The 25,912-nt window shown below is 39.2% G+C and overlaps 1 protein-coding gene across 5 annotated transcripts in view; it reads right to left on the minus strand.

The window, feature by feature from the left end:
* The window catches only part of LOC124774256 (UDP-sugar transporter UST74c), a 134,600-nt gene that overhangs the window by 19,282 nt on the left and 89,406 nt on the right, over positions 1 to 25,912 (minus strand). For 3 of the 5 annotated variants that reach the window (XM_047249467.1, XM_047249468.1, XM_047249466.1), the window contains exons 2-3: positions 20,008 to 20,065; positions 2,676 to 2,776 (exon numbers count right to left, since the gene is read on the minus strand). In XM_047249467.1, the coding sequence (XP_047105423.1) occupies positions 2,676 to 2,774 (99 nt within the window). In that variant the 5' untranslated portion in view covers positions 2,775 to 2,776; positions 20,008 to 20,065. The remainder of the gene's footprint in view (positions 1 to 2,675; positions 2,777 to 20,007; positions 20,066 to 25,912) is intronic. The other 2 variants (XM_047249469.1, XM_047249465.1) reach the window with 2 other exon arrangements.

Raw genomic sequence — 25,912 nt, forward strand, 5'->3', positions numbered from 1 at the left:
CAAAGGGACCAAGGAGTCAGGTTATGCCCTAGAGTCATCTGCTGCCACTTGTTGAGCGATTATTGCATCAACACACACAGGTTCTAGGTCCCGTTGTGTGAGAGATCTGGGGCTTCCGGGGCCACCATGATCTCTGCGTCTGTCACAGGAGTGGGAAAGCTGAGATTTGGTGTGGTGTGGGGGCCACCACAATCTTTCTTGGAAAACGTCTTATCCTTTCTCTCTTTAGAGGCTTTGGATGTCTGCAAGGACTTTTCTCAATCAGTTTCAGGTAATGGTAAGAGAAGCTGGATGAAGAGTATTTGCCTCCTGCTGGGAGGAAGGGCGGGAGGGGGGGGAGGGAGGGACAATGTCCATGGTGGATGGGAAGCCAACAATGATCCCAAAGTAGATGTTGGACAAGAACCAAGAGGAGAGGCCCCAACCATAAGTGGGCAGGCATGCTCGAACAGTCCTGGGGGTGTAATGGACATGAGTACCATTGCCAAAGGGAGGCGACAATGTCTTAGTTATAGCGTAAGAGACAGTTATACATTCTGGATGCTACTGCTCTTATTACTTCTTGGCCTCTTCGTAAGTTGGTTTTCACAGAGTCTAATAGTCTTCTCCCCTCTCTGGAAAACAGTGCAATCTGGTGAGCAGGGAGAATTACTTTCCACAGCTGACAGATGGGAGGAGTGGTACAAGGAGTGTTTGCATGCAACAATCATTCACAATCCCTACAGATGGGGCTAGCATTGCAACATGAAGACACGTGCCAGAATTTGAAACATTTCAAGCACTGCACAGTTTCACATTGGATTGGTGTATCACCACCTTGACCTTTTCATCTCCGCCAAAGGCTAAGATGAAGACACAATCGCTACACTGGTCCTTTGGCACCCTATGGACATGACTGACTAAGCATACACCCCGCCACTCCCTGCTGGCACGTTGATCATCAGACTTGAAGACCAGGTCTCTGTGAAAAATGTCGTCCTATTATGGGTAGTGACATTCACTGGTATGTCACCCAGCTCGTTGCAACCTAACAGCACCCGTGACTGGGTAGGGGATGCTGTTTTGATCAAAGATGAAACACTATTTTAGAGATAGCTGCCACTTTCACAAACTTTACCTTTATGTTCTTGACAAAGAATAAGGGCTATGTGGCCAAGAATGAATCCCATCAATCGTGCAAACCAAGTATTGGGGGAATATTTCTCTGCTTGCTGCTTAGTGCTACATTCCTTCCATGGTCTAGCCAGGAAAGCTAACGTTTTAGGGTTGTATTTATCTGCATTAAATGAGGACTGTCCTAGTGGGGCTGATAGGGCCATATGGCCACCAGCAGAAGGTAACTTCATACTCTTCATTTGCAACTCATCAACCATGGTGTCACCCACTCCAAACGGGGCCTGTCCTCATGAGCACTATCCAGTCTCAGGAACAGCTACCTGGCCAGTAATCTGTTGCTTGGGGCTCCCATGCCCCAGTCACAATGCACACATACTTCTTGACATATACGAGGAGCTTTCAGCTCAGGCACAAAGTGCGATCCCTGCATGGTTAGTGGGCTACCATCATATAGTTACTTGACCCTTCCGACAACGGGATGGCTACAGTGCTGGGTTTTAGGTATACTACTTTATTAAAGTGAAGGGTGCAAAAATGGGAAGGCACAAAGGTGGTGCATATACCATATAGAGCGACCTTCCCTGCACAATCCACACTTCTGGATAATTTTGAAAATTTGTGGCATGCCAAACCCAACAATGGGGACCACATTTATTTCATGGAAAGTCGCAGGAAACAACAGAAGTGGAAACTCGAGTTCCAAATCATGAACTAGTTCCGAGCAGGGTCTGCACCAAGGGAACCACCTGACAGAGGCAGAGGGAAAAGGGATATTGGAAGCACAAGTTTGTAGCGCGGAAAGGGATTAATGCTGTAAGGGTTGGGGCCCCACACAGTAGCCAAGCACATACTAACAAGAGTTGAGCCCCCTGAGGGACTTGAGCTGGAATTCACAACATTCTGCCAACAAGAGTGCACGAAAAATGGTGCATCACAGTTGTTACAAATCTGTCATGAAGTATGGTATAACATTCTGGTGAAGTCCAAATAGTGTATCTCTATTAGAAACTGCAGAAAAAAATTAGCAGACACATATGTACTGCACAGTACTAAGAATCTTGTCGCCCATTATTTTGGAACCTGCTAATCTTATTTGTTCACTCCATATACATTTATGAAATTATGATCATTCTAGACAGCACACAAAAATTATTTGAGGAAGATCATTATAATTATTCATACAACACAAGAAATAATTTGATGCTATCCACCTATCAGTTTTAATCATATGCACAAACTTCACAGTACATGGGGATGCCAATACACAATAAATTAATGAGCAAAAACATGTTTAATATGAAGCCAGAGATTCTAAAAATACGATTACAGTAAATTCTGCTGGAGAAATGCTACTATTCCGTAGAAGACACAGAGGACTAAATGATAATTTCAGCTAGGGGTAATTCAGTGTGATTTTTTAGACAACAAAATTTTATTATCACCACCATGCTGTTATCATTAGTTATTGTATGTTTATAGTGAAGCTTAACCTCAATTTTGATGTGTTTTCTGTACATGAGACCAGCAAACCGCAATTCGCAATAGGCATGCTAACTTACGGTTATTAGAAAGGAACACGCTCCATACAACACAGCAGAACCAATACGTCTCACCAAGGCTGTGGTTGGCTCAGTTGTCTCACTGTTTGGTAGCCCCATACCTGATAACAGTAAAAAATAAAAATATGAATTTGTCATTTAATGTATACCATTAAAACTTTTAAATTACTCTGAAGTTTCAAAAATATGTGATGGCATGAAATTGCTAAATTTGCAGCAAACATTTCTTACACCACCACATGAATGGAATCACTTATGTAACACCATATTATTGGAATAGAGGTTAATGTCCTTGGAACAAAGGAGTAACCGGCAAATAATGTCACAAACAGATGGTACTTTTTCTTTATACCTGACTATCGACCCACACCCAGCTTCTCGGGGTTGCAGTAAGTATCTACAGCCAGACGACTTAATTGCAGATGTAATTTTGTTTATGGGCCACTGCACAGATTTATGATTAAAATCAACTGCTCATCATCACTTTCATATAACTAACTATTTAAGCTGTTTACTCCTGGACAGTTTCTGCAGTATCCTGCAGCGGCCTCCCAGTAGTAGTAAATACTGCCAGTCTGGCACTGCCATTGTGGTAGCCTTAGACCTGTGTCCACAAACCTTACTCATGAATAATTGTATCAGTGGAAACCCTATCAATATCTCTACAGAAGTTCCTGAGAATACCCCGAACACATAGACAGAAACTGAATCAGGAAATATTAATATATCTATTATACAGATGATATGATACTGAAATCTTAGCATATTCCCCTGTAAGTCACCTTTTTACAATCTGTTCAGCACTTTCTCTTACAACTATTGTCTGAAAGAGATAATTAGCATTTACTTAAGAAAACTGTCTGCCAAGTAAAACCCATTGCAATTATATTTCCAATCACCACTTGCATGCTCCACTTACATCATCTTTCCACCTGAGAAAATTAGTTCCTTCCCTTATGTGTGTAGTGTTCAGTAATAAAGTTGTCATTAAAAGTATCTCACTGTAATTGAAGTTAAGAGGTTGCTATTACTAACTGCAATCATACTTTTAACTTCAATTTTAACTATATACATCCTGAAAGCTAATACATAAAATGAAAATAGAAACTTACTTTAATGGACACCATTCTAATATAACAATATTTCCTGAAGGAGGAAATATTTTCAAAATATTTTAAGGAACAAAGAACAGCCAGATCACTCTTTATTCGTATTCATAACCATTCATATATGACAAAGTCTTTTCGGGTTAGCAGCAGAGTCAGGGTGTCAAACTGGCCACAGGCTGAAGCCCTGACTTGGCTGATAACCTGAGAAGACTCCATCAAAATTCACCTGCATTCCTATATTTTCATATGGTATGCAAATTGTTTTATTGGTAGATTAAGCCCCTTTATATAAAGCTAACACTAGAGGAAGAGAAATGATGTAAGCAATGGATAATCAGATAATGTTACTTGCAAAAATATAACAACAAAAAGTTTTAGAGTGTGGAAAGGACAGCAGAGTCCTGTCAATCTTTAAAGAAAAGCGGAACAACTGTTAAATCCTAAAAATCATCACACAGGTGTTGGCTGGTTGGTTTGGGAGAGGAGGAGAGGGGAGGGGGGGAGGGGGGACGACACACAGGCCATATAGCGTGGTCACCGGTACCATCAGATTAGGGAAGGAAGTTGGCCATGCCCTTTCCAAGGAACACCATCCCAGCATTTGCCTGAAGTGATTTAGGGAATCACAGATGTGGGTTTGAACAGTTGGCCTCTTGAATGCAAGCCCAGTGCAACTCACTTGGTCAAATGGGTGTATGTGGCTAGTGTCTGAAAGCTAGAATGACAGAACTTTTAAAACATTGCAGCCTGCTGGTATTTTGGAAATAGGTCCAGATGACAAGATTGCAAAACAATCTTAGTCCATAGTTACTCAAATGGGCAATTAGTTATTCTAGCAAACCTTACACTTGAGTCACTGTCACACATAAAAATGTAGCTTGGACAAATAAACCTTAGCCATGTAAATTGTTACCAATCAATACTTAAAAGGAACATGCACATATGCATGCATACTTTAAATATAAAAATGTGAGTTTATTTAAAAATATGGACCCAATTTAATTTTTATTCCTTTGGATCTGAATATCTACATACCATTAAAGAAGAGGGCCAGACATTTCAATTACCGCCACTAGAGCACTGACAGTTGCATAAACTGCTAGAAAGCTCCCATAACAGCCCGACAGTTTGCATCAATAGCGTGTAAGATGGCTAACATGCAGTGCAAGGTTTTCTGTCTTCTTGCATCCAGAAGAAATGAGTTGGCAATTTCTTTGCAGAGGACATTTCAACTGACTCAGCATTTAATTACCAACCACAAAAAGCACGAACTATTGGTTTAAGCAATTTTAGTAAACTCTATGGGTCTGTAAGGGACTGAGTACAGGTCAAATTCATGTGTCAAATGATGACATGGGACAAATTGAGAAAAGTTGTGTTAGTTGGTTGACTAAAGGGACTAGATTATTAAGTCATTAGTCTTCTGCCTCAGACAGGTCTACATGACTGTAGATTAAACATGCCCTACTGTACAAAGCCCAGGGGAAGAAACCCCAAGGTCTACCAAAGGTCCATGAAGGTTAGATAAGAGGAAAAAGAAAGGGAGAGACAGCAAGAAAGGCAGATGTGATGTCCTGTATAGGGAGCAGCCAGAAGCCCCTGAACACAGGGCAAGTAAGGGACATAAACATCCCCCACCCCTCACTACTTATCTGAATACCACAATCAGATACTGTCTGGGAAAGATTAGCAACATTGACAGGACAAGAGAAGAACAAATAAAAGAACAAGTTGAACAGACTACATGGGAGGGGGGAAGAAGAGTAAAAGAGGAGGTTGGATGAGGATTGGTGTGGACCACATAGCCCAGACAGATGCAACCTGGTCTGGGCAGAAGAGGCAACTGTGTTCTGCCAATCACTCAATGGGCTGATAAGGTTTAGTGGCCCCCTTAAACAGTGGTGAAAGCCCCCCTTCACAAATAAAATCTAAAATTAAGTCAGCTGCTGAGGCATCGGCTCTTAACATCATGGGTACAAGCCAGAGCGCTAAGACCCTGCCACATGACAGCTAGGTTAAGACACTTCAGCAATGTATGGACCACCACCAAATGTGAACCACAACGACAGAGGGATGGGTCCTCCTGATGGAGGCGATGACCACGAGTTGGCCAAATATGGCTGATGTGGAGCCTGCAAAGAATGGTACAGTCTTTGCGAGAAGCCTGCATTGGGGACCTCCACAGATCTGCAGTCTCCTTTATCACGCATAGTTAGTTTTGTGAAGACAGAGCCGTTCTTTATTCCAGATACCTAAAACTTTATGGCCTAATACTGATCAGAGGTCTGATTCCAGAATACCAATCTCTAGAGTCTTACTCGTAGCCAGTTTGGCCAGGCTATCGCCAGTTTGGCCAGGCTATCAGCAAGTTCATTACCTGAGATCCCAAAGTGGCCTGGGGTCCACACAAAGGTCATTTAGTGTCCACATTGGTCAAGGGCATACAGGGTATCCCACATAGCCATGTACAAGGGAGGGCAAAGTTAACACTGGTTGAGGGCTTTCAAACTGCTCAAGGATTACAGACAGTCATGCAAAACACTTTTGAACACATCTGAAAATTGTCTGAGTAGCTCACCCAGCAGCCCACACACAATGGACCTTATAGCTCAAATAAGCTGAATCTTTTTGAAAGTGTCCGTACAGAAACAAGGGTTAGCGATGATGTTACAGCAACAATAATTATAAATCATGTATACTGCCAGGTAAGGCTCATCGACTCTATAGTTCAAAGCACTTTTTGTCATCATTGTTGAGTAGCAGTAGTTCATATGAGGTGGTACAGAAATTGAAACCCCCTTACAGACCCTGAAAAAATAATGTTAACTTTCGACACACTAATTACTGATAAAATGGTGTGACTGGCCCCAAACAGGTTGCTGCAAAGTAACGAGTTAACACATTCAGATCTGACTTCAGATGAGGTAGCACAAATTGCAGAATGAGAAGAATTTATCACTGCCGCACAGAATGTCCTTTTGGATGAGAGGGAGGTGGCAGAACTTAATGAGACCCCCACCAGGAGGGCAGGTCCCCCATTAAAGGCTATTCAGGCTTCGGCAACCATGAACAAGTTGGTCAGTTGAGCATAGTGACAGGAGGTTCTCTAGCACCCCAATACCAGTAAGAAAGAAGGGGGCACACAGAGGACTGTTCTCTGTGTGTGCCACAAGAGAAACACCATTGAGTTAATAGCAGGTGCAGAGTGCCTGCATTCCCAGCAGCAGATTCTGTGCCACAGGAATGGCAGTTTTGTCCTGATTGCTGGTCAGTACACGAGAAAATACACTGCCCCTATTTCTTTTCAACTTTTTCAGCTTTACATTCACCAGGGCACTTCGCAGAGGTGTGCAAGGAATGATGACAAGCAATGCCATGGGATAAAGTTCCCATATTAGCCAACAAGTCTGCAAACACCTAAGCAGGCCAACAGCTGCAATGCACCATAGCAGACAGATAGCTGGGTGTTGCATGATGTTTCAATTTGACACAGTAGCCTCAGCCAGTCTGAATAGTTTGGATACTTATTACCAGTGGGTGCACTCAACCCTCGGCACCAAGCATGTTGTTGCAAAAATGTTGGATGGCAACTCACATTTCTTGTTGTCAATTCACAATTGGCAGAAAAAAATACTAGGATATCATGCTTTCACTATTTTTTGATTTAAAGTAGTCGATAAAGGTAACCTTGTCTCTTAGTAGTACCATTTTGGAACTGAGGCAGGGATCTGGGTACAGACATCCATTTTGAGGTCCACGCAACACTAACAGTTTGCTGTTCCTATGTTCTGTCAAGCCAACCTCTTGCTGTTTGCTATACTGGAAAGTGAAGGTGGAGGTGGAGCTTGAAGGATGGCAGAATCTTGGGGTGGTGTCACTGGTTTCATCTAGCCAATGGGACACCTCATAATACAGACACCGAACAGCAATTTTAAACTTTGCAGTCATTTCAAGCACACTATCAATGCACAATGTGAAACATGTTTATCCAGTACTGTGTCCTCAGGAATTGGTGGCTAAGTTGGCTGGCAGTCAGGATTTTTCCAAAGCTGACTTCATGGAAACAGAATTGGAGTTGACAGTGGACATCGAGTTATGGCGAATTTTAGTATTAAGTATTTCTTTTGGGATGCACCAGTTTAACCATTTGCTGTTTGTGATAGCTTCAGTGTTTTCTTGAGCAACTTAAGAACATTCCGTGCTGCATCAGTTATTGAGACATTTGCATTACTGGCTCCATGACAACAGTATTTGCAAACTTCATATGTGGTTTTCCTGCAACTATTGGACAATGGGCTGCTACATGAACTTTGGAAATTTAGCTTTTTTCCTCTTAGAGTGCATTTCTTAGGGCATGGTAAGTAAGAATGGTATAGTACCTCCAGCAGAGCATGTTACATAAATAGCAATTCCTGAGAATATTAGAGAGTTTACAGACTATTTAGGAAAAGTAAACTACTACACAAAATTCATTCCATGCACGTGTCACTAATGAATCTGCTTCGTCATAAAGTGAAGTTTGTGATACGAAGCATGTCACCTCTGCTACGCACTGTGTTTGGCTTCTTTCACTCCCGGTAAACCTTTTATTCAAGTTTCCACCAACACTGCACCACTGCGATTTCTGTGCTCACACAGAAATCCCAATATCTCAAAGCATCCTGTTGTATTCACCTCTAAGGCCTTCTCAAAAGCATGCAGAAATTACTCTCAGATTGAGACGTACGCACTCACGATCATATACAGTGTAAAACTATTCCACATATTCTTGTACGGCACTAGGTTCCACCAGCATACAGACCGCAAGCGGCTCATCTCAGTTATCCCCAGTCCTAGTTTCTGGAGAGAATTGCAAAATTTTACAGCACTGGCTCTCGTTTTTGAGTAATTACTCCTGTAATATTCACTACAGACCAACATCACAGCACAATAATGTGGAAGCTTTGACTTTATTACTGTAGAGTCCAGACACCAATGACAGGCAGGAGGCAGTCTGTTTTGCCTGGACCATAATTTGCAAGATACCCTCAACAAGTTTTCTTTGATGGTTGGGAAGTCACAGGAGCTACAAGTGAGGATCCTCTTGCACAGTGTTAATGTTGTGGCCGAGCAATGTTAGCTGCGAAGTTTTCCACACAGGGTCATAATCAGTGCTCTGGACATATTTACAACTTTGTGATAGGCTCATTGTTGGCGACATCTTACTGCTACCTACAGACCATAACTGTCACACTGTTATTCCACCATCAATGCAACAACACATTCTGTAGATGTTAAATGCATACCATGGCTGCTATGTCACATGAAAGTGCTGGTCTAGCAACTTGTCTATTGGCAAGCAGTCGATTCCATTGCTGAGTACATAGTGTGTGCCTATTAACTGTGCACTCACAAGCAAGATCCCACCGCAAACATTCTCTCCATGACCAGCGCTGGAACACCAATGAGGCCGGATGCATGTGGACATCACCAGCCCCTTTCTAGGACTCAAGTGGCTTCTGATGAGACCCCTTGTTCAATTTACCATGAACTACTCACCTGCCCTCCGCAATGTCTCACGCTATAATTCTGACCTTAGCCATCATTTTCACTATCAAGGATGCACCACACATGTAAGTCTCTGACTGGTCACCAGTTCATGTCTGAGGATTTTGAAGCATTTTGCTGCCAAAACGCAATTCAGCATTTGACCACCATTCTCTTCCTTCTGGCATCAAACAGAGGTCGAGTGGTTTATCTTGACACTGAAATCACAACTGAAGAAAATAGTCTCAGCAGTATTTGGACGTGATAACCTGATAAGGTTTTTCATGTCTTACCAAACAACTGAAATCAACAAGTGCAGACTGCTGAGGTGCTGAACAACCATCATCAGCCATGCTGACTAACCTCTTGTCCCCAGTTCCACAGGTATCTTGTCAGCAAGTCATGCCACAGATCAGCAAGTTTCCACTGTCTGGTAATACATTTTATGGTAGACACACAGAAGTAAGGCATTGTGGTGAGACATACGGGGTGACAACATTACGTCACTGTAGGTCAGCAGCACCTGACATTTCATGTGAACTAGCCATGCTCACACCAAACTGAGTAGCCAGAGCCACAAATCAGCTGCACAGGAGCCCTTAGCACAGGCAGCAAGGACCAAACCAAACCTTGCTCCCAGCACCAAGTAGCTAGCACCCAGGGCATCCAGAAGTCCCCACCTGTGCATAATGTTATATAATTAATTTATACTACTGCCTTAGAAAACAGCTGTACATTTGCCAGGAGGCAGGTGGTGGGGGAGGGGGAGGGGGAGGGGGGGGGGGAGGGAAGGAGATCTGAATCTGATGCAGGTTGAGTACCTCCCTTCTTCTTTACCACAATTGGCAGAAAGTGACCCTTAGTCGTCATTACTTCTTCACCACCAGTCCCTGGTGGAGTGTCAACCCACTGTCAGCTCAAGACTTGCCAAGCTGATGAAACCTATTAAATAATACAGCTATAACAAGTTTTAGGACCTTTATGTTAATAACTAATATCAGGTCTCGAAGTTGTAGTTCAGAGATCATGTTCTATCAGCTCCATTCTAAAAATTCTAGAAGGCTAAATAAACTTTTTCTGTGATTTTAACTAACTTACCTACATGCCTGCAAAATTAAGAAGATTCTAAATTGATTCATAACACTTATTAAATATTGTGTGTGTCCAAGAAAGCGGCCCTTTAGAGACTGCTACCGTGTGCATAGGGTGGATGACAGCAGGTGTTCCCCTGGCCGTCCGCACGCTACATATATAAATACAGTCCAAGAGGCAAGACTAGGCTTGACTTCGCACCCAGCCATCATAAGATCTGCGTTAGTCAAATGCCGGAGTGCGCGCTCCCTCAGATGACGTCAGAGGGAGGCTGTTACAAAACCCTCATTTTCAGTAACAAGAAGTGAACTCTTGAGGATTGCACAGTGCCCTGGATCACTTAGATTTCACAAAAGTAACTGTTAGTGTGACACCCGGAATGTTAACAATTCCATGCGGCAAGTTGTGACTATTATTTTTCACTTTTGTGGCGAGCATTTATTTTGTTTATCAGTGGTCAGGGCGAAAGGCAATTTGGTAGGGACTTACCGTAGGTCGCCTCTTAACTGCTCATAGTGCTGTTTAGGATAGAGATTTACTGCCAGTATGAACATCACGAATATTACAGTGTTGTGCATGTGAAACTTTACCAAATGTATAAATTGATTAGAACTCAAAAAAAACCTTCATTTATAACCATAGTCCTGATCTGAGCAAACAGAGAAATGAAATATTTCTTTCACTGAGCTGTACAAGAATGTGGACTTTCAGATTGGGAACTATGGTCAGTATGGTCTCCATCACTTTCTGGCTGACCACAGGAATAGTTGCCAGGCTCTCGTAAAAGACCGCGAGCAATATTTACAACAATTCAAATTTCCTCCTATGAAAAATGAATATTGTAATTACACGCACACACGTATTTGCCACATGTGAAGTTGACACAAAGATTGCAGTTTTACAAATACAACTCACTGATATATTACAATATACAGATTACTTTGATTTCACAGTATGATTGTTTTTAAAGAATGGACATACTATAATGAAATTAAAACGCAAAGATAAACCTTACATTATGAGCATATAATGTTACAGATGAAGTTGACAGATTGTGTAACCAGCTTGTGTGAATGTTACTTACATGGTATTATGTAAATACTGTGCTGTGTACAGGAAGCAACATAGAGGTGAGATAAAATGAATAATATGACAGTAACAATTATATTAACGTCATACCACGCAAAGAAAATGTAAATAAATAAATTGAAATTTTGAATCAAGTGTAGTTGCAATAATGTGTGACTAAGCAGGCAGCTATATTTTTGTTTAAAGCAGTGCGAAAGAATTTCATGTATACATTTCTTTAATTTGACAGTGAATTTTTTCCCAAGAATCAAGGTAACATTACAAGTATTTATAGCACAAAGAATAAATGTTACATTGTGAGCATACCATATTCAGTGAGCATTAATTACAAACAAACTGGGAAAATGTGCTGACCAGTTTGTATGAATGTTACTTACATGGTATTGTGTAAATACTATGCCATAAACAGGCAACAACATATAGATGACATACATGAATAATGTGACAGTAGAAATTATATTAATGAAATATGGGACACTACTTTTTAAAAAAATCAATTTTACAGTTGGAGTAATGTGTGACTGAGCAGGCAGTCATATTATGATGTAATACTATGTTTGGCTTATTGATAACATGTTGTTAAAAGGAGTAGTGTTTGTTTATGTTTTAAACTGGATAATAAGTGAGTAAACTTTTGTAGAAAGGTTGCATTGGCTAGCTCTGTCTGTCCCTTGAGAATATGATGTGATTAGCTTTTGTGTGTGTATATATTTCTATTGCTTCAAGCAGATTCATGAGGCTACCTTTCTCAGCATAATGCAATATTTGGATGTGGTCTTTAATGTTTTCTCCTCCATGTTTACTAAGAGTTGTGTGCATTGCAAATGCAGATTTTGTAGGAGTGTTCAAACATATGGCATCTAAATGTTCTTTGAATCTAATCTCAAGGTTTCTCCCAGTCTGTCCAATATAGAAGGAGGAGCAATTTTGGCATCTGAGTTTATATATACCTTATCTTTTGTATTGGGGGGTTGTTATTCTTTGTGTTATGAATGGTTAGCTGCTGAAGTTTACAGTTTGTGTGGAAGTTTATATTTATGTTTGTGTTTTTGAAAAGATTACTTATTTTATGGGATATGCTCCCTAGAAAAGGAAGTGAGATATTTTCTGCTGCTTTCTACAGAATTTTGTGTTGACTGCGTAGGTGTCTTCAAATGGCGCTGAGCACTATGGGACTTAGCATCTGAGGTCATCAGTCCCCTAGAACTTAGAACTACTTAAACCTAACTAACCAAAGGACATCACACACATCCATGCCCGAGGCAGGATTCGAACCTGCAACCGTAGCGGCCGCGCGGTTCCAGACTGTAGCGCCTTTAACTGCTTGGGCACCACGGCCGGCGCGTAGGTGCCTGGTGCAGGGCTTTGTTTGTTCTTCGGATCTTTTGTGATAACTTATCAATAACGTGAGGGTTATATCCATTGTTTAGAGTTATGGCTTTAATGATATTGGTTTCTTTATGTTGTGCAACTGGTTCCAATGGTATTTTATGCAGGTGATTCAGCATGGATCTGAAGTATGCTATCTTATGTTAGTTTGGATGGAAAGATGAGCTGTTGATGCACACATCTGTGGCTGTTTGCTTTCTGTAAATTTCAAAGTGATGTTTCTGGTTTTTGCTGGAAATTTTTAAATCTAAAAAATTGATGCTGTTATTGGATTCATGTTCAACAGCGAATTTGATGTTTCTGTGCATGCTGCTCAGCTTGGTTGCTAATGTGTCAATTTCTTCATTAGCTCCATCAAAAAGAATAATTGTATCATCTTCATACCTTTTATAGTAGATGATTTTAATGTTGATGTGACTTAGTTTTGAAAAATGTGTGCTCTAAGTGGTTAATGTAAAAGTCTGCTAATTCCCAGCTAGGCTGCTACTCATCATTCTGTTTGTAAATTTTATTTTTAAAACTGAAGTAATTTGTATGACAGCACCAATGTAACTCAACGAGCTCAGATTTCTGCCATGTTCAGTTTCTTATGTTCAAGCAGATTTTTCTTGATTATATTTATGGTGTCCTGTATAGGGATGTTAGTATAGACACATAAAATGTCAAGTGACGCAAATCTGGCTGTCAGTGGAATGTGCACATCCTTAATTGTGTCAACGAGCTCATTCGTGTTCTAATGGAGTAGTTGGTTTCAAAAGTACAATGGGTATTCAGAAGAGCTAGCAGTTTGTAATTTAATCTATATGGAGGGCTGTACCTAGAGTTAACAAAAGGCCTGATTGAACAATGCTGTTTATCTTAGGCTGTGACGGAAGGCGAGGGGCAGTGGGGTTCAACAGCAATGCAGTCACACACTTCTCAGTTAGGAGGAAATTACAGTTCTTAAGAGATTTCACAAGTTTGCCTGAAATTTAAAGTCTAATTCAATTATGTTATTGCTACTGAAAAATTCCATGGTCTTTTCAACATATTCGTTTTCATGCATTAAAACTGCACAGTTACCTTTGTCTGCCTTCACTATTAGAGTTTTACTGTCAGAAAGTTTGAAGTTGATACAATTCAGTGTCTTTTGATTACTGTTTTGATGTGAAGTATTTTTTAGGTGTCTTGTGATTATTTTATTGGCTTTGAAGGCTATTGCATTGGTTTCACTGGGATTTTATTTAGCAGCATCACATGCAAGCTTAGCAGCTGCAACAAGGCTTTTTAGGTTTTTGCCATTAAGATTTGGTTTTATGTTGTGCTTAAGGCCATTGTTTATGAGGGCAGGTTCAGTATTTGTAAAAGTAATGTTAGTTGAATAAATAACTCTTTCATCTAACTGATGTAGGTTAGCATGGGGATTTTTGGCACAAGCTACCTTTTTTACTTTTCAGACCAAGTTTTTTGTTATGCCTACAAGTTATTTTCTTATGTTCTTTAGAAACAAAGTATTACATCATAATATGGCTGCCTGCTCAGCCACACATTACTCCGACTTAAAAATTGATTAAAAAAGTGGTGTGCCATACTACATTAATATTAGTATTCATGTATCTCATCTATATATTGTTGCCTGTTTATGGCACAATACCATATAAATAATATTCATACAAACCATATAACTAACATTCATACAAACTGGTCACCACATTTTCCTAATTTATTTGTAATTAATGCTCACTGAATATGGTATGCTCACAATGTAACGTTTATTCTTTGTAATATAAATATTTGTAATGTTACCTTGATTCTTGAGAAAAAAATTCACTGTCAAATTAAAACAATGTATACATGAACTACTTTGGCACTGCTTTACACAAAAATATAGCTGCCTGCTTAGTTACACTTTATTGCTACTATACTTGATTCAAAATTTCAGTGCACCATATGATGTTAATATAATTGTTACTGTCATATTATTTATTTCATCTCACCTCTATGTTGCCCCCTGTATACAGCACAGTATTTACATAATACCATGTAAGTAACGTTCACACAAGCTGGTTACACCATCTGTCAACTTCATCTGTAACATTATATGCTCATAATGTAAGGTTTATCTTTGTGTTGTAATTTCATTATAGTATGTCCATTCTTTAAAAACAATCATACTGTGAAATCAAAGTAATCTGTATATTGTAATATATCAGTGAGTTGTATTTGTAAAACTGCAATCTTTGTGTCAACTTCACATGTGGCAAATACTTTTTTTTTTTGTGTGTGTGTGTGTGTGTGTGTGTGTGTGTGTGTGAGAGAGAGAGAGAGAGAGAGAGAGAGAGAGAGAGAGAGAGAGAGAGAGAGAGAGAGAGAGAGAGAGAGAGAATGCTGCATATATTGAGAGAGAGAGAGAGAGAGAGAGAGAGAGAGAGAGAGAGAGAGAGAGAGAGAGAATGCTGCATATATTTTGCAATATTTTGAAAATACAATCCTGCAACTTCGTAACAAAATTGCGCGGAATTTTCGATGTAAGTGCTATAACCACTTAACCTCATATATTTGTTTACTCTGTATTTAATCGTTTGGGGTTAGTTATGTTCACATAGGGCACTTCTAACACTGTTTTCTACCATAGGGCACCAACACACCAAGAATATTTCACTACAGTGGAAGAATAAAATCGAAAACTGATGATTATACAAAGTGCATCTTGTAAATCTTGGGGCAGCTGTCTGATGATGAACTTGTCAGTTCAAAACTGGTTATGGCGCTATTTACTGAAATAAATAGCAGTGTTAATGGTGGCTGGTTGCTGTCTTCTTTGTAAGAATCAACCTACATTAATTTTACACAGTACACTGTCTCTCCATGTCAGTTTTAGACAAAATAGCATAATGAATATTACTATGACAACCAACACAACCCCTCACACCTTGACTTGGAAACTGGCATAGGGCAGACCATTTTAAGCCCTACATGACAAAGGAGGAGGGATTTGACAGACTAGTTGTTTGGGTTTGATAGAGGGATCCACGATTCCACTGTAAGTCGGTGAGTGCACGTACACTGGGCAGTGCCTTTGAAGTCTTAGCTTTCCTAACGTGACCATATTTACACCAAAGTTAGTTGCTTACTGGCATTAACCCAGATTCTTGTTTACTTGGGTTATGTTCGCTTGTATTCAAATTGTGAATTCTTCACGGTGTCATGCCCTGATAGTTCCACGTTTGTCCCTGAATGAGCTTTTGGACTGTATGCCAGTTCTGTTGACACTGTTTTTTAGAGAACCACACATGTCACTCCCTCTTCATTCCCGAACATTTTCGTACATGCTATCATTTTGCTGCACAGGTTATAACACTTATGCCCAAAATTGATATAATAAAATGATGGGCGATGGACAATATCTCTTAATGCTGCCTCTAAATGCACCCTTCACTTGGTCCTTAGCACGCAGAAGAATTATAGCTCTTGGTCACGGTTTTTTATCTCTCTGTATGGCAGCTTTGCTAGTCTAAATCATTTCCCTGTTGTGTATTTGTTTTATGCCTTCTAGAGCACACAGTCAATGCAGGAGGGAAAGTTGCCGCTTTGATGGCTTCTTACTATAGTGCCATAATGGATGCACACATTTTTGTATAGTACTGTGTACAGCATTGTTGTAATGTAGTCATACGTGAGGCTGCTAAGGAATGATAAATCTCATTAGCAAACGCAAGCCTCCCATTAATTTGTCTTGTCACTAATAAAATTTCCAGTTTATGGAGATTTTAACCCCTTAAAGGTGCACAGGTATCTCAAATTTACCTCCTGGAGATAAGTGAAAGTATTTTCCCTGGGCAAGGAGCTTAAATTATTCTACAGGAGTAATCAATTCATATTACACTGACTCACGGGAATCATTTTAATGAGCACGAGATACTCGTGGAAAGTGTCTTCTGTCTCCCTGGCTGCATGCCGCATTTCACTAGAACCATTTCAGGACTGGAGATTTATTTTGTACTTTACATTGTTTCCCGAGTGTGATGTTTTTGGAAAAATAAAGGACTCTACACTACATTCTCTTATTTGTTTCCTTCTGTTTCACAAATGGTGATCTCATCTCAGGAAATTTTAGGTATTGTTTTGCAGGTGTGTGTGTGTATCACATGGTAGATGTAGCACTATGTACTTTAAGTTTTCTTGATGGTGAGGGCAAATCATTGGGGGATATATTAACAAAGTACAATACTTGTACACTTGGCCTCATGTGGTCATTATCAGGAACATGCAGAGATGTTGCAGTAAACAAGTACAGTGGTAATTAAGGAAAACACATCACACAATTTTAACACAGTTGTGCATATACTATAAAGTGTTTTGGAGTATTTTTGTGAAATATTGCAATAAAAACCCATGTTAAGTCTACTAAAGCACTCTCACTCCCAGGTGCAAAAATATTGTGTTCGACTACTAGTTTTTTCAATGTCATCCTTGTATTAAGACAACATTCATTTGGTGACCTTCGGCTCTAACTGAATTTTCTTCTCAGCAAATGACACAGACATTGCTCGACACTAGGTGAATGAAGGCAATTTGTGCAAAATGGAAGGCAGGCAAAAGATCTGTGTGTCTAATGTGCAGCTGAAGTACAGTTTTTGTATGTTGCTGTGGGCATACACGTAAAATTTGGATGTTCAAAGTTTTGACAATTACAGCAATTGTAGAAGTTTGGGGTATAGAGCTGTACTAGTTTTCAGGTAATATTTAAAAACCAAAGCAAAGAATGAAAGCCACTGTATTCTACAATTCTTCGTTTATACATAGATCTTAATGTTGCATGTGTGACTCTTGCATCCTACTCCTTATCTAGTTCTGATGCATAAAAGCTTGCACATTACAACATTCTTGCTAAAATTAAAGGTGTTGGTCAGTTCTATTTCAAGGGAAACTTCCTAGCCTGTCATTTTTAAGGATGGCAGTAGGCTACTGAGATAGTAGTTTCAACTAAATGTTTTCCATTTTGACTCTGCATAGACCGCAGATTCCCAGGATCCCTTTTGAACTTTCATTGGTGTACAATGGGGACACTTAAGAATGGCCCATTATCTCTCTTCGTAACAAAACATGTTTTAAGAAATTTGTATCCAGTGAAGTCTTTTAGTGACCTTGGAAACAAAATGCAATGACAAATAGTGTTTTCTTGTTCCCTTTACCGAATGAGGTGGTGCAGTGGTTAGCACATACTGGCGTCCGGCCATCCTGATTTACGTTTTTTGTGATTTCCCTAAATCGCTCCAGGCAAATGCCGGGATGGTTCCTTTGAAAGGGCATGGCCGACTTCCTTCCCTAATCCAATGAGACTGATAACCTCACTGATCTCTTCCCCCAAGCAATCCCAACTCTTGTTCCCTTCTCTTGTTGAATGTTAGTACTCCACACAGTACTGGAGCAATTTTTGTGTTAGTACTTTACATATTTATATTTGGAAGTACATGTCTGCAGACCTGATATACTCTTGTGGTGTGCTACACTATTGTGGTGCAGGGGTTTCAGTGTGTACCGGGACTGCAAACAAAACAGTCAGACTCAATTTATCTGCATACGCTAAATCCAACTGAGCTGTGACAGCTGGATGGGATACCATCCACAGTATGCAACTTTGTCTCCCCCCCTCTCTAGCATAGTACACTAGGTAAGTTAAAATTATTTTTGAAGGTTTTCATCTTCCTTACTTGAGCTGAACTACGAACTCATTGTAACATACAATATTCCATTACATATCTAACTGTGATTGTCTAACATATGGACTTTACAGTGGGATAGACGTTTACCTAGTGGATTTGACCAGACACCGAACTGGCAACTTTATTTTTTTCCCTTTATTGCAGTCTATGAACATAAAAGTTGTCCTTAAGATTATGGATATCTGTCAATAGCAACCATCTTCAGATCTGCTCAAAGCACATTCTGATAAATAATTGTCATTTTTTAAACACATCTCAGGCGATCATTACTTGCCAAAATCAATATTCTGAGAATTTTTGTGACTACAATGGAATAAAAGAATTCCACACCACCTAGATTACAGTTTTTATTAGGGACTATGTGGCAGCTTGTGGTGACTTCAAGGCCACTACACCTATGTACATCCAGCCATTGTTAGCTGGCTCCCTTGGTGGTAGAACAAAGACATGTAGCACATTTGCACCATTCACATTCTCTCTCTTGAGCAACTTATCTAAAAAATAGCCAGTTACTGTAACCCTCCTGGCTCCATTTGGTGGTAGAGGTCATATGTGGGTGAAGTGTGCTTGCTTGTGTGAATGTGTGTGCATTTCCTTTGTTGAAGCCTTTGATCAAAAGCTATAATGTGTAACAGTCTTCATTGTGCCTGTCCAACTTTAAAAGGTCATCTTCATGGTTTGTAGCAATCTACCTTTTTCCTAATATTGTTGAATTTTTATTTTTCACGTACCTAAAGCACACTACAGTTCATTCAGCAAAAGAGCCATAACAGCTGGCAGTGCAGTTACCAGCTAAGTGCAAATGGTCTCTGGCAGTATCAAAGCTACATGACTTGAAACTACAGTACTCTTCAGAGCTGCATGAACACCAAGGCATTGTCATAAAAGAGAAACCACCGCATTATGTGATTAGTCATGGAAAACAAGTGAAGCAGCTGCATAGAACCCACTTTAAATGTCAGGACTCTTCTTTCCCTGTGTGTACTATACAAATGCACATCAACAGGATTCCTTAGGGCAACAAGATAAACTAGAGCAGTTTATCTTTTAAATCATGAGACTGGAAACATTAACAATCTTAATGTGATGCTTTTGTTAGCTTCCTCTCTTTTGTTATTTTAGTATTGCCCAAACATTCATGAAATACAGTTTTTGGTAGCAATTTTTATGAAAGGAGAACAGAATACTCTAGCAAGCTAGGCTATAATAATAATAAATAATAATAATAATAATAATAATAATAATAATAATAATAATATGAACATTAACAGTTTAAACACCACTTATTCAATATTAAATTTCTAAATTTTAACAACTGATGAGAGATGATAAATTGTGAATTGGTAAGTGTCAAATGTATTTCCTGATGTGTAACTAAACTATTAAGGAAGATAAAATTCCTTCACTGCAAATTTAGCTTACCTTGGCTGAAATGAAGTCAGAACTACCTTATTATTCCAATCTCTCTGCCCATATTCATCTGCGAACAAATTTAGAATTGCACTCAATGTAAACAGTTCACAGATAGTAATTTTGTTTTCACTCAATAAAATAAAACTTAACTTCCTTCCATAAAAGAATTGTTTGCAAATATTTTCATCTGAGACTTTTGGAAGAAATTCTGCAGCAGAATAATTATAGTTTAGTTACACAGTAAAAATAATTTTATTAGCAGATATGTAAAAAATTTCAATAAACGGTAGCTATGGAAAAATCCCTAAAGTTGTTAAATTAAATTAATACTCATAAAGGAAAGCAATTTACATCATTCAAGGTTAAAAATATATTAACGTTACTCTCTTAAAGTGATGTATATGTCGCACTCTAGAAAATAAATGCAAAGAAGTGTACACAGATACACAAAACATATATCCCATTACCAGGAACAGCTCTTACGTTAATTTTTTTCAGTCTGGGCATTAATTGGCTCTGCAACAATTTTTCGCCAGATTTCTGCCCTCCACCGCCTTATTTACATTTTGCTCTTCAATTTCTGCTCTTACCTTCGACTTTTTCCCCACCACTACCTCATTAACTTCGTAGATTTCTAATTTTGTTCGTTGCTGTCGTTACATACTTTCAATTTCCATCTAGTTCTGCATGCTATGCCATCCCTGGGTCTCGTTTCTGCATTAATAACTTTGTCCAATCCTTGATATCAGTGTTTCCTCTGGCTTCCTCATCTCACTTTTGCATCCAATATGGTGCAGTTTTTTGCACAATGGACTCACATTTGGGAGTAGGGAGAACACCTTTTCTGGCCACCCTGATTTAGGTCTAACCAAACTAAAACACCATGATCGTTCTTTCAGAAAGGAGACTAATTTTCATCCTTGTCCTTGCCCATCTGAACATCTAATTACCTCTATCTAAGGACCAGACGGCTCATTAAACCCTACTCTTTGTTCTATCCACTTATCAGGCTAACGAGCTCCAGGTTCTGGAACCTAATTTACGTATCATCTTTGGTATATGAATCAATATCACCTAGATGTTTTTTTAATTTTCTGTAGTTGTACATTTATTCTTTCCTTTTTCGTATAAAGGAAAGGTGAGCTGTAGAGTGTGAAAGACGTAAGCAATTCTTTATTTTTATACGACAGTGATCACTTACGCAAAAATTCGAAAGTCAAGTGAAAATCATCATCTGCACAAATCCAACAGTAGCAGCTCTCAAGCTTAAACGAAGGTATTCAAATATATTCTAGTGGGTCATACGTACCAAGGCACGGATTATTTACATATTTTACTACTACTACTACTACAACTATTACTACTAAAATAATCTGAACAAGTGTTATTACTGACACCTATGACGTACACTGAAAACATAACTATTATTTAATTGTGCTGTACTTACCTGTAAATAACATATTGTTTCACTAGTTAATTTTGGATTCTCTTTGCTTTATTTACTAGTCGTATTTGGTTTATGTGATTTTTAACGCGCTAAAACGTTCTAGTGAAATTTCGTAATAATGGGAATATACGGTTTTAACACTAGGAACCCGTCTACCAAACTTTGTATTACAAGGTAACTAATGGCAGCTCAAAATACAAAAACGCTCCATTTTTCCATTCCAATAACGGTACAGTACGTACGGTAGAATGTTAGGCACAATACTCTATGATAGTCGTCGTCCTAAATTGTGGAACAAACCATGAAATTTTGCAGCTTCAAAATTCAACAGGCATGTATCGACAACACTGTTACATCTGGTATCTAATAGGTAGTAAAACTGGCAGCAAGGGAATTTTAATTGCGTCAAAATTATGGGTAGCGCCATGCAGTTTCTTAAAATATTAATCGATTCAGCGAAGTACAAATCGAAACATCTTAGCGTTTCGTTAAGATGCCATTTTTCAGACCTATTTAATGCGCCACGCTCATTAGAATCTTAACACGCGACGACACAATCTGCATTAGTACCACCTCCCATCTCCTCTCCGTCCCATTCTTTCGAATAAAGTTTTTGATCACATTTTCTGAAACGGTATCGTTCAGTTCTTTATGTAGACTTAGTGGTCGACAGCAATTGGAAACAAGATCAAGAAGTGAGTGTTGTGAAAAGCACTTCGAGAATGATGTTTTCTGCACGTTTCGAAGAAATTGTTTGAGCAGCTTTACGCACGTTTCTGCAGTCAGCGAATATTGGACATCGACAGATAAGCAAAAGGGGCCCCTATGAGTGTGTCTAAACAGGAACAGGTAAGACGCGACAGCAAAAATTTACAAGACTCGGTGACTCATCAAATGCCCAGGCAGCACCGTACGTGACTGCATAGCTTCGGAGCTAACCTTCACTGTGCCCCTGTGGCAATAGCACAACTAAATTTCCAAGTCAATGTCATTTGCTTTTCACGACGTTTCGACAACTTCCCTAGTTGTCTTCGTCTGGGCAAACAACGAATACGAAACAATACGAAGACAACTACTATAAGGAAGAGGTCGAATATCTTGGAAAGAAAAAATGACAGTACTAGCTCGGCTGAAAAGATTAAAGATAGCAAATCAATTGTGCCGGCATTGGAAAGTCACCAACACTGTAAATTTCTCCCTAATATATTCTGCCGCTATATGCATGTGCAGATAATTGCAAAGGTTCTCAGAAATAACATAAGAATGTCGGGGAAATCAAAATTTGTGTGGAATACCGTAAGAGTGAAACGAGGGCTATACATGAACAGGAAATCACTCTTACAAGTGCAGATGATACCAATACTGGAAGGAAAGACCTGAAATTTCATAAATTACTGTGAAAAATCACACTTAGTTTAAATTTCACAAATCGGGATAAACTTAGGTTTCGCACACTGGCATTCAGCGTGAGGTTAGTTCCAACAAACGAGCATTAAGGTGTTAAAATGTGATTAAATGCCTCAAACGCAAAATGTCAGCTGGTATAGATTTTTCAGTGTCACTTTAAATTTACACAGCTTCACATATTGCAAAACTCTTGGCTCACTTTGTTAATTTATCGTTCACTATGGGTGCGTTCTCCGAAAGATTAAAAATATCTAAAGAGGTACCTCTCTTCAAACGTAGAAATGAGCATAAAATTTAAGATTAACGACCCATTTCACTCCTCTTGGCATTCTCTAAACTGAGAAATTACTAAAACAACGAATCTATAAATACTTCGACGGCCGCTGCCTACTGAATATTAATCAGCATTGCTTTTGAACAGGTAGAAGTACTGAAGCCCTGAAACGATTACACTGACGAAACAGTAGTTTGGATAACAAGAATGATTTGTAGAAGTTAATTTAGGTGTCTCTAAAGCTTTCGACACGTTCAGTCATGAAATCCTTTTCGGTAAGTTGGATGCATGGAAATAAAAGGAATAGAAAACAGGCGGTATCATATTTGCAAAATATGATTACAGGTCCTGGAGCAAGGAAAGTCGAAATAGGTATACCACAGGGTAGTGGGTTAGGCCCCTTCTGTTCCTTATTTATACACGGCCCAGACACTGCAGTCAAGATCATATTTACAGATGACACTAGTGTAACAGTGACATTAAGGAATCTGTCCACTACAGTTGTTGAATTCTAAGTCCTTGCATTCATGGTTCAATGCCAAGAGGCTAACCCTAAATGTGGAAAAGTTATATGCACCTTGAGAAGACTAGTCAAAACCAAGATCTCCATCTCGTACTGGGCAGAAATAAGGAAACGTACAATGTACGAAACTTTTAGAAATGTATGTTGATCAACATTTAAAATAAGTATATCATAGCTATTGTAACGAAGTTGAATTTTACTATTTTTTTCCAAGTATTATCGAAATGAAACCATTGGGCCGTTATGTAGTTGAGATACAAAATTTATTAAATTTCAGGCCCATTTTTCCTTGTTAGTTAGAAATATAATTCGTTTTAGGCATTATGAGGTCATTGAAGTTTCGAGTGTGGGAAAATGTGAATTTGCCTTCAGTAAGTCGAAATGATTGTTGGTTGAAAACTGTGTGCCAGTGATTCCAAAGTGAAAGCAGCAGAATAAAACGACTGTTTACTTTTTACCAATTTCTTCTTGTATTCGTTGCTTACCACGATCACGATTATGTGAAATTTTTTAAAATTATATTTTTCTATTGTTGGCACTCAAAGGGTTAATGTTTCTGAGAAAATCTGGTTCCAGCAGGAATTCTTAAGCTAACTCTAATGGCTATTTGTTCCAAAATATGAATGTGTGTTACAGCAGATGTCACATTTTCAGGCAGTATGGCGCAGTAACCTACAAAAATGTGAAGTTTATTATAATATTTGTGTCCTCTTCACAATCGTATTGGTGAAATCTCAATCACTCAGTTTTTCATTCCTAATTCTATTTTTTTCTAAAACAATTTAAAAGAATCGATAGGCCATCATCTTGCTGTACGCGTGTATCTCAAAGAGCTGACATGTTTCTCCCATAAATTTTACTTTAGACACTGTGTCCAAGAGTTGCACACATTAGATTTGCTAATTTAGACTTTAAACCATATTCACAGATTAATTTATATAATTAGTCAAAGAATCAAATGACTTTTTAAAATTAACGTTCATTACTACAATATCTTTTGAAATCGATAAACTGTGGCAAATGACTTCAGATTAAATATTTGTTCAGAACATGTCGTGCCCTTTTTAAGACAACATATTCACCCCTTAGAAAGTCGTCCAGATATTTATGAGAGTGAATTCCAGCTATGTCTTGTTCCTGAATAATTAAGAAGCTAATCAAAGTATGTCGCAATTTTCAATGTTGGTCAATCCAACGACGCCATTTTTACTAATGACTCACACAGAGTTTGGGATCCTTCCGTTATTACCTGTCCTTAAACGTCCGATAAATCACAGGAGTTATTTTTTGAAAAGTTCTCAATTTCTGCAAGTTTCTTTTTTTTTTCAAAGTCTCTTTTCATTCTAATTATTCTTGCTGTTTCCTTCCTTTCCTTTTCAAATTGATTTTCCTCGAGAATTTCAGTGTGTGTGTGTGTGTGTGTGTGTGTGTGTATGACAAATTTATCACTTCAGTGTGGTTGCGCATTTTGTACTCTTCGTGCATATGTAGAAGACCTAACTGAGGTGGAAATACTTACCAGGAACATCAGTTGCTACATGAATGAGGGTAACGGCTTGAAAAACACATTAACGCTGAAAAGCAGAACGGTCTCAGGGCGACTTGCGTTAGAACCCAGATGTCACTCGTTACCGTGTAGCCTCCTCCGAGGGATCTAATGCGAATGGGGAACAAACGACGGAGTAGCATTTAACTGTCTCCTCGTCTAAACGATTATTGTTTTACTATCTGAATGGAGCTAACCAAAAGGCAACTTTGGCTGGTAGTCCAGTGTCCTAACTAATAGTTGTTTATATTGATGAAATATTTCAAAAGCCAAAGTGTAAATCATCTGTTTGTGCTTAAATTAGTGAAATGAAGTTTTATTAAATGTTCCCTTTATACACTGAAACGCCAAAGAACTGGTATAGGCATGCATTTTCAAATACAGATACATGGAAACGGGCAGAATACGGCGCTGCGGTCGGCACCGCCTACGTAAAACACGTGTGTGCCGCAGTTGTTAAGTGTGTTACTGCTGCTACAATGGCAGGTCATCAAAATTTAAGTGAGTCTGAACGTGGTGTTATAGTCGGCATCTCCGAAGCAGGGACACGGCATCTCCGAAGCAGGGACACGGCATCTCCGAAGCAGGGACACGGCATCTCCGAAGCAGGGACACGGCATCTCCGAAGCAGGGACACGGCATCTCCGAAGCAGGGACACGGCATCTCCGAAGCAGGGACACGGCATCTCCGAAGCAGGGACACGGCATCTCCGAAGC

This window comes from Schistocerca piceifrons, chromosome 2 (assembly GCF_021461385.2).
Source record: "Schistocerca piceifrons isolate TAMUIC-IGC-003096 chromosome 2, iqSchPice1.1, whole genome shotgun sequence".
NCBI lineage: Eukaryota > Metazoa > Arthropoda > Insecta > Orthoptera > Acrididae > Schistocerca > Schistocerca piceifrons.